The sequence below is a fragment of the Sardina pilchardus genome, chromosome 19, assembly GCF_963854185.1.
Source record: "Sardina pilchardus chromosome 19, fSarPil1.1, whole genome shotgun sequence".
In the NCBI taxonomy this organism is placed as follows: domain Eukaryota; kingdom Metazoa; phylum Chordata; class Actinopteri; order Clupeiformes; family Clupeidae; genus Sardina; species Sardina pilchardus.
Genome location: NC_085012.1, coordinates 7,188,809 through 7,198,169, shown reverse-complemented (window position 1 = coordinate 7,198,169; position 9,361 = coordinate 7,188,809). Strand labels below are relative to the sequence as shown.

At 42.6% G+C, this 9,361-nt stretch overlaps 1 protein-coding gene and 2 long non-coding RNA genes across 3 annotated transcripts; all 3 read right to left on the bottom strand.

The window, feature by feature from the left end:
• Window positions 1–475: 475 nt before the first annotated feature.
• LOC134065679 (uncharacterized) lies at window positions 476–2,354 on the bottom strand. Its single transcript, XM_062520665.1, has 3 exons — window positions 2,285–2,354; window positions 2,153–2,208; window positions 476–2,012 (listed from the first exon to the last, which is right to left on the bottom strand). Exons 1-3 carry the CDS (start codon window positions 2,287–2,289, stop codon window positions 586–588), a joined length of 1,488 nt encoding a protein of 495 aa, XP_062376649.1. The 5' UTR covers window positions 2,290–2,354; the 3' UTR covers window positions 476–585.
• A 1,333-nt stretch (window positions 2,355–3,687) lies between these two features.
• Window positions 3,688–4,897, bottom strand: LOC134065678 (uncharacterized). The gene is made up of 5 exons (XR_009936321.1): window positions 4,798–4,897; window positions 4,507–4,562; window positions 3,977–4,421; window positions 3,850–3,884; window positions 3,688–3,762 (listed from the first exon to the last, which is right to left on the bottom strand). It is a non-coding gene; the product is annotated as an uncharacterized LOC134065678 (long non-coding RNA).
• A 1,859-nt stretch (window positions 4,898–6,756) lies between these two features.
• On the bottom strand, window positions 6,757–8,031 carry LOC134065677 (uncharacterized). Its single transcript, XR_009936320.1, has 2 exons — window positions 7,531–8,031; window positions 6,757–7,440 (listed from the first exon to the last, which is right to left on the bottom strand). It is a non-coding gene; the product is annotated as an uncharacterized LOC134065677 (long non-coding RNA).
• Between the last annotated feature and the right edge of the window lie 1,330 nt (window positions 8,032–9,361).

Below are 9,361 nucleotides of genomic sequence, written 5' to 3'. Positions count from 1 at the left end.
CAAAATGAGTGCACCTAATTGCCTATACCAGGCCGTTGTGTGGGGTTGTACTGAGGACAATATTGTCTTAAGCCTACCTTAAACTGACAGACTTTGACAAGATTTGACCACTGCACATATCTTTGATGTCATCCTATGGTTGCTAAGTGACATGCAAATTAGTTGACAGTCATATTCGAGATGAAGAGACCACTGCAAATTTGAATATGACCCATCAACTCATTCAATTGTTACTCTGTAGGATGACATCAGGGAAAAAAATGCATTCGTCTCTTACATTTTTCCAGAGCTGTATCTCTCTACCTTTACATCCAAAGTAGAGCGAACAACTTCGAGTGTAACAATGACAGTAACAATGACATTCTGTGAAAAAGAAAACTTAAATTTAGTTTGTGGAAACTTTATGAATAGTGAGAGAGCTAAGGAATCCAACTATTTGAAATACTGTGGTCAGTAATACAACAAAAAAGCAGGGTTCAGGTCATATTTTTTTATTATTATAATCAGAGAGTCGAAGGACAATATCCAGTAAAGTGTCTGAAAGCAAAAGAAAGGAAGCAGTTGAAGCACTAAATATACAGCACATTACCTCCTGTAACCATTCTTAGGCTTTTCATTGCCGTGGACTTGTAGACGCGATGTTGTATCATCAGAAGGGAAGGCCGTTTCTGTTGGGTTCTTCCGGCCATGTGATTGATAGACCTTGCCCTCCTCATAATGGTTAAAGGCCCTCACAAGATACCTGGTCTTGGGTCGTTTGATTAAACGCTTGCGGTCAGCATATCCTCTGGTGGTACCACTTGACGCATCTGTAGTTTCAACAGTGTGAGACGTGGCAACTCGAGATGGTTCTTCTGGGAAGTTCTGTGATGTTGGATCTTCTGGGAATGAATGAAGCTCACTGACTTGGCCTTCACCAGTTGTTGCCCATTTCTTCAAAGAGTCATTTGAGCCATCAACTTGACTGGGAGAGTTGTTGTGGGAAGCAGGTCTTATTTTAGCAGGTTGTCTGAATAGGTTTTGGTTTGGTCCTGGGTCCCTCTGAGGAAGGTAAGACATGTCAAAGTCACTCCCACCATGGTGAACAGGTGGTCTGTGACTTGAACTAAACTTCTTGTTTGGCCTTTGCCCACCATAGGACCAAGAACCTACACTCTGAATAGGCACACTGTTACTGGACACAAGCCTTTGAAAAGCCCATTTACTATTGACAGGGGCATCTTGGTCACGAGTCAACTTTGAAGCATTACTTTCATAATGTCCTGCATTGGAAGATCTGGGAGCAAGACCTCTCTTAGCACTTGAAGGAGAAGCATACATTGTGTTACTGTTGGAGTCCTGCATAGAAGGGTCATAGGCCATGCTCTGCGTATTATGTTTGAGTCCAACCAAATGATTTGTTGCAATTTGTGATGGATGTCCAAGGCTACTGATGGGATCAACAGGATATGACCTTCCGGGCTCTGTGAAATGTGTTGACTTCTGAGCTAAATGATTATTTTGAAGCTGCTTATGTGCAGGATATTCTCTAGTAATGGAAAAGTAAGGGACGGTATGCACAAAGGTCTCTGAAGGATTGCTGGGATACAGACTGCCTGGTGCATTTTGGGTAAAGCCACCAGCTGCACTTCTTAACCGAGGATGCGGAGAAACTTCAGGGTAAATATTGTTCATACCTTGATTAGAATCCTGGGGAATTCTTTCTTCCATTGAAGAGGCCAGGCCGATTTGTGATATTTCAGTATTTCTGGAAGGATGTCGAAACATTGAAGGACCATCTAAGCTTGTAGGTTGGCTAACAGGGATTTGATGGTGCTCAGAGAGTCCATGACTTGGAGAAATCCTGAGCTTTACTTTGCTGGATACTTTTGTGGAGTCCTGTTTGTTGCTAGCCAGATTTGATTGCCGGATTTGGAATTTTTCAGGGCTATGCATTTGAGGGCCATTTCCATAAATTGTAGACTCATCCTCAAACTTTCCATAGTTACGATGGTATGGATTTGCAAGTGCTCCTAAAAATAAACAGAGCTGTTTTGTAACTTATAACTCTAACAACAAAACTGTAGCTCAACTTGCAGAATGAATAAATTAAATCTGTTACATTCAGGGCTACAAAAGTGTAAATGTCAAATAAATTCAATGACAAGTTCACCATAAAGAAGCAAATTCCATCTTCCAAACACCAGTAGCAGACAAATCAGTGAAACCCTGAGAAGAAAATGTTAAAATGTTATCAACAGCTTTAAGAGAGTTTAACAATTGGAAACAGAGTAACAATGGTCACCTCATGTCATAGACCACCGAACGCAACTACTGCTGAACCATTCAACCTCTCTGTCTTTGTATTTGGCATCTTGCACCAGGCCTGCCTCTTCATTTACACTGCTGCTGCCAATTGTGGGTTGATTGCCAGAGGGCAGCTGTCAGCATTTACAACGGGTGTAACCGTCTGTGCATTAAGCACTGTAGACACTAAGGGTGCCTCTCATTTGGTCTTTTATACACCCTCCCTTCCTTCCTCGATCCTCATCCTCACTGAGCTAGATAAAGAATGATGGGGCGGCAACAGTGGGATAGTCTATCCAGTGTTATTTATAGATCAGAGGGAACGAGCCTAAAGGACCAAGCATCAAGGATCGAGAAGAGAGTTTGAGAGCCACCCTAGCACCAACATGAGTGTGGTGCACTCTGCTTTCAACATTCGATTACTGAAGTCTACCTTACGCTGACAGACTTTGACAAGATTTGGGAAAGATTCTTGAAAGATTGTAGTCTTTTAACTAATGCCCCTCATTCAAGCTTTATTCAAAAGACTACAATCTTTCAAGAATCTTTCCCAAATCTTGTCAAAGTCTGTCAGTGTAAGGTAGGCTTAAGACAATATTGTCCTCAGTACAACCCCGCACAACAGCCTGGTATAGACAATTAGGTGCACTCATTTTGATTAATGCACTAGCCCTACAATAATCATACTGGTCTGAATTGTAAATTGTGCCCAAATATAAAAGTGCAGAGGCTTGTTCATGGTGAATTGACAAACAGATTTTGTCAAGTTATTACATTTGCTTCAGGTAGACTTTGCCAATAATGTAAATCATGGACACTGATGTCCTTCATGTTTATAGCCTACTTTAGTGTGCATTTGCTGATGACTTGGGATACGTTAACACACAATGCAAAGAGCTAAACCAATACAATTTGAAGTGTTCAGAATAAAGACCATCATCCCCTCAGAGTTGCAACATTCTGGAGGTTCTCAAGCATGGTCTTGGACCCCATCTACCACTTGTTCAACATTAATTTGACAGAGATCCTTTTGTCTAAATTGATAGGCCTAATTCTTAATGTGAAAATAACATTGCTATGACAAAGTCAACTTGGCTCAAGCTAGATCACTTGCTCAAAAGTACAAGGTCTTGAATTACATGGTTAGCGCAAATCCAGTAATCCAGTTCAGATACTGGACACACACACACACACACACACACACCTTAAAACAAGCTTTAATATTCCGGAACTTGGCTAGCACCTGCCCCACAACTCCTTAGCACCTCAGAAAGACTACATGCAGACCACAGCTACCACAATACATCTCCCAATGCCCACATTTGAAGTCGTCCAAGTATAGGAAACTTCTCCATAAAAAGAAAAATAGAAATGAAGACATACATATTCACAACAGTAAAGTAGGGTAGAAATGTAGTATTTATTTCATTGTTAAGATGTGGAATGTAAAGGAACGGCATCCTGATCCAGAGGAGCCTGAAAAAGCAAGACACCAATTACACCATCAGGAACCAGGACAAGCAACCCAAGTTATTCAAGTTTTACATTAAACTGCGAACATACCTCTATGGCACAGTGATCTCAGCTCCTAGCCCTTCCTGCAAAGACAGGGAGTTAGACCAATACCACTCCAAAGCTAATGCAATCCCCTTTTTATTCATACATTTAGGACATAAAAACTTGAAAACACCTTTCATTTGGGAGCTGTTCAGGTTGAGCCTCTGCAGGAGGATCAGGGACGACTGGGGGAGGCACGTCCAATGGGATGTAGGTTGTCTGGGAAAACACCTTCTTCCCGTGCTTATAACTGTTTAAGGACTTCGCTACATAACGAGTCTGAAAACCAAGCGGTGTCGTGATCATGATGTAGCGCTCATTGGTGGACTCTGATGAGCCATCACTACCACCAGCTGGGGAGGCAGCTCCTTCATCTCCACCGTTCACGGGTATTGGCTCCAGCTCACTTCCGGCTGGTGCCCACTCCCTGCTTGCCTGGGCTGGGAGGTAGGGCACCTTCACTGGATCTTCCTGCGTGGGAGCGCTCATGTATCCCCGTGGCCGGAGAGTCTGTTTTGGCCTTGCATGTGGACGCGGACGAGGACGCCAAATAAAATATTGACGCCAATGTCGCTGAACTAGAAGATAAAACAAGTTTTACTTTACTTTTTAAAAAATATTTCAGCAAATTCTGTTACATACCAAATACCGGTAGATACACACCCCATGGAGAAGACTCGCAGTAAACAGCAGCCAGCAACAAAATGCAAAGAGAAAGCCTGCAGGAACAAAGAAACTCAGTGTACTCTCATGAATAACACACAAACACATACATAAACATCTTAAGCCTACCTTACACTGACCAGATTTGACAAAGATTCTTGAAATATTGTGGTCTTTAGAGTAAAGCCTGAATGAGGGACATTAGTGAAAAGATTGCAATCTTTCAAGAATCTTTCCCAAATATTTCTTGTCAGTGTAAGGTAGGCTTTACCAAGTAACTCAAAAATGTACCTGGACATCTCCCCAGGGTACCTTAAATCCAGCCAACTGGAGGGGCGCTGGAAAATACAACAGAGCCGAGATGGTTCTGCGGGTTGAAGGGCCAAATTGCAGCATTGTGCTTTTATTGGTTCATTGATTCTATTAATTAATCTCAACTGGCTTCAGCTGAGGGCTGTTGGTGTCATCCAAGTTAAGATATACCTTACATTGACAGACTTTGACAAGATTTGGGAAAGATTCTTGAAAGACTGTATTTTTGAGTAAAGCTTGAATGAGGGGCATTAGTTACTACAATCTTTCAAGGATCTTTCCCAAATCTTGTCAAAGTCTGTCAGTGTAAGGTATAGCCCCCCATATTTAAAAATGACCAAAAGGTGGTCAATTCATGTAAAGCCTACCTTACACTGACAAGATTTGGGAAAGATTCTTGAAAGATTGTAGTCTTTGTACTAATGCCCATTCAAGCTTTACTAAAAAGACTACAATCTTTCAAGAATCTTTCCCAAATCTTGTCAGTGTAAGGTAGGCTTAACGTGGTAGTGATGGTCTGTTCATGCCACATGGGAATATCAGGGACCGCCTCGTGACTACATTAGGCGCGTTCAAGTTCAACCCCAACTGACCTCTTGCAGCAGCGAGATACAAACGCTGCTATGAAGTTGTACACTCTCTATACTACTTCCCGTATAGTCTGACGTGACAAACATGAGGCACAGGCCCTTGTGAATGTTTTTCCCACTGCGCGTGTTCATTAGTCTGGCTATCACCATACTAAACTCAATCCTTTAAGATTGAACATTATCTGGGGAGTCTGCGCTTTATTTCTACTGCACAAGAAGCGTGATCAATAGACCTCTGAAGTTCGCCTACAAAAAAGCCACCATCTTTGCCCAAATAAGGAGATCCGGTATCTTGAGATTTTTTCTATGGGAAAATAACATGGGGATTTTCAATTATCGCACCTGTTAAACTCTCGCAGGGATGATGACATTGGAAATGCAGACGTTTTTCACTACACAGTTTTGTCCACTGCCGTCTAGTGGATACTGTGATCTTCGGTAGGTGAAAACGGCACACTTTGATCTTTGCTACCCCAGAGCTAACTTACCATGCAACTTGCCATAGGCAGTTAGCTTCAATTAACTCCCGGATCTCCTTATATGGGCAAAGATGGCAGCTTTGGATCCTTTTTGTAGGCGAACTTCAGAGGTCTATGGGCGTTCAAATGACTTCGTAGACCTGGGGTGCCTCTCATGCAACGTTTATACGTCCTCCTCGCTCCTCGATGCCTCGATCCTCACTGATCTACATAAAGAATGATGGGGGGAAACAATGGGATAGTCTATCCAGTGTTAGTTATAGATCAGTGGGAACGCCCCTCAAGGATCGAGGAGGCATGTTGAGAGGCACCCCTGGATAGTCCTTCAACCAATCAGACCAACGATCTGGGTGCACCTGGCGGATAAGCCAGTTTGTGATTGGACCCAGCAAATACGGACAGGAAGCAGGAGAGATAGATGTGCAGGTTTTGTGGCAGACTTAATCAGCCCAGTTCACCTACAAAAGATGCTTAGCCCATAAAGAGATAAATGCCATCTTAGACAGGGTCGCAAAAAAAACATCCACTAATGTCAATATAAGGTTACAATGACCCATTGCACTGCTGCTATACATATCAAATGTTATAATTTTCCCTTTGTACCCAGATAGCATTTACTGAGATGGAAATAACTGTCTATAGCTGGCATGAAGGCACCATGAGAAGGTGTTAGACATGCTGCCAATTTATTGATGCAATTTGTTCAGCTACAGTTACTCATTTTAGAACAGATGCATGTTTTATATATTATTTACGTACAAGTTATTTACTCATTTTATCTTAATGTGACAAATTTAATTTGTTGGGGGGGGGGGCAAACTTGGCCAAAAAGAAAGAAAAGAAAAAAAACACCAAGCAGATGCAGAATTAGAGAAGTTTTTTATTGTTTTAACAAGAGTCTACATGGGGGGGCATACTTACACAGCACATTCATGCTTTTCTGTAAGGAGAAATGTGTTAAGTCACGAACAGCCAAGCATACGCGCAATCAAAACCTGCGTTTGGCAGGATAGGCCTCTACAGTCTGGGCATACATGTAACGTCCAGGAAAACTGGGGACGGGAGCAGGCTCGGGAACAGGTTCAGGAGCAGGTTCAGCAGCAGGCTCACTTGAAGGATAGTCCAGTGGGGTGTAGGTGGTTTGGGAAAAGATCTTTTCTCCTCGTACATAACGGTTAAATGACTTGACCACATAGCGGCTTTGAAAACCTGATGGCTGAGATATAACAAGGTAGCGTTCTCCTGCTGATGAGGAACCCACAGGAGCACCAGTACGGCTAGGTGTAGGTTCAGGCGCCCGGACCGACTCCTGCTTCACTGGGGCTGGGGGAGTATTGGCTGGCTGGCGGACGGACTGCTCCTCCTGAGCATGCTGAAAGGAGCGCCACACTGGCTTCTCCGGGGTTTGGGATGGACCTTCCTGGCTCATCTGATATGAGGGCTTCCAAGCGTCGCTTGACATGGAACTTGGCGTCCGTCCTCCTTTGACACCACCCCAGTCTTGTTGGTAACTGCTTACTTCACTTAAGAAGAAGAGGCAGACACAAATAAACCTGCAAAATATACCATGTTTAGACAAATTCATGAACAGGCTACAGAACAAAAGCCATGAAGAAATAATAACCATAACCGTAAACATCTACCTGAACATTATGCTGGCTTCAGTCAAAGCTCCAAAAGCAGCTTTAGCTCTTCCTCAGTTCATCCCCTGAAAGATCAAGCTGGGCTTTTAAAGGTACAACTTCTCAGTCTGAGTCTAATTAGCTAATTGGTTTCTGCTGATTGCAATTACAGGGCATGTGATCAGGTGTGAACTGGTGGCCTGTGATTCAAAAATGGGGGTTACTAGGTTGTTGCTAGGGAAATGAAGATGGTTGCTAGTGCTGCTAGGGTACATAGAGGGTGCTTCTCAAAGTCAAGGATTGCTCCTTCCAAGCCACTTTTTCAAGGACGTTACGTCATCAAATCTCGTCAAGCACTGTTCCAAAGTCAAGGATGCTTTCAAATTCTAGCAAGTACTGAGTCCTTCGTTCTGAGAATTTCGGAGAATTTTGGAGGATGCATCGATGGATCCTCGGAGTGAAGAAATAACCCACAATCCTTTGCGTATGAACAATTAGAAATTTTCTGACGGTGCGGTTTAAAAAAAAAGAGAGAGGGAGATGTAAAGTAGATGCAAAGAAGCAGTGCGTGTTAATGTAGGCTAAATATGATTTGTCAAGTGTTTTGTTAATGCCATCGTATATTTGCTCAGGCATTTATATCAAGTTATTGTGCATATTCATCATAAATGCATATGTCAATGTGCATGAACAAGTTGCGATAGACTTGTTATTAATTTATCTCAGAACTTCGCCCAATACGAACTTTGTAGAAGTTTAACATTACCGTTGCTGTTGCCAATTACCGGTATAACTTTCCATTGACACTAACATAGTTATAAACTACGGATTGTGATATGTGAAGACCAAGTTGAATGTGGAAATACTGTAGGCTACTCCAAAAAGTTTATTTAGAGGAAAGTGCAGCCGCAGTTGTCGGAACTCCTGTAAAAACAGCACAATTTCCACGGTTCTAATTAAGCGCGCAGCCGGAACCGTGCACAATTGACGTGCACTTCCACACTCGCTAGGCTGTTCCGTTGCACGTGATCTTGACGGCTGGAGAGGGTACTGGGAAGGTGTGTACCCTTGTCTCTCTAGCACTCGACTTGAAAGAAAGCATTCTATCAAGGACGAGCTCTTGACTTTGAGAAACACCCATGATGTGAATAGACCTCTGAAGTTCGCCTACAAAAAAGCCACCATCTTTGCCCAAATAAGGAGATCCGGTATCTTGAGATTTTTTCTATGGGAAAATAACATGGGGTTTTTCAATTATCGCACCTGTTAAACTCTCGCGGAGATGATGACATTGGAAATGCAGACGTTTTTCGCTACACAGTTTTGTCCACTGCCGTCTAGTGGATACTGTGATCTTCGGTAGGTGAAGACGGCACACTTTGATCTTTGCTACCCCAGAGCTAACTTACAATGCAACTTGCCATAGGCAGTTAGCTTCAATTAACTCCCGGATCTCCTTATATGGGCAAAGATGGCAGCTTTGGATCCTTTTTGTAGGCGAACTTCAGAGGTCTATGTTTACGTGATCTGTATACACATGGATTGACAAGGATTGGCTTGAAAAGATTAATTAGTCCACTAAAAGACTAATAATTTTCAGAAAATTGTAAGTCAAAAATCGCATCCAAAGGCTACAAGCAGAGGAGACTTGATCAAGAAATTAGCCAGATGCAAAAAATGAGAAAACCTAATGGTTTAACCAAAAAGTCTAGGCCTACATGTCCATCCAAGTTGGGAGTCCAAGGCCTGAAGAGACAAAACAAAGGGAAAGGCCAACTAAAAACAGAATTTATATCGCAAGTTAGGCAATAGGTGTATGATACTGGAGAGAATAACGACAGTGAGTATGACT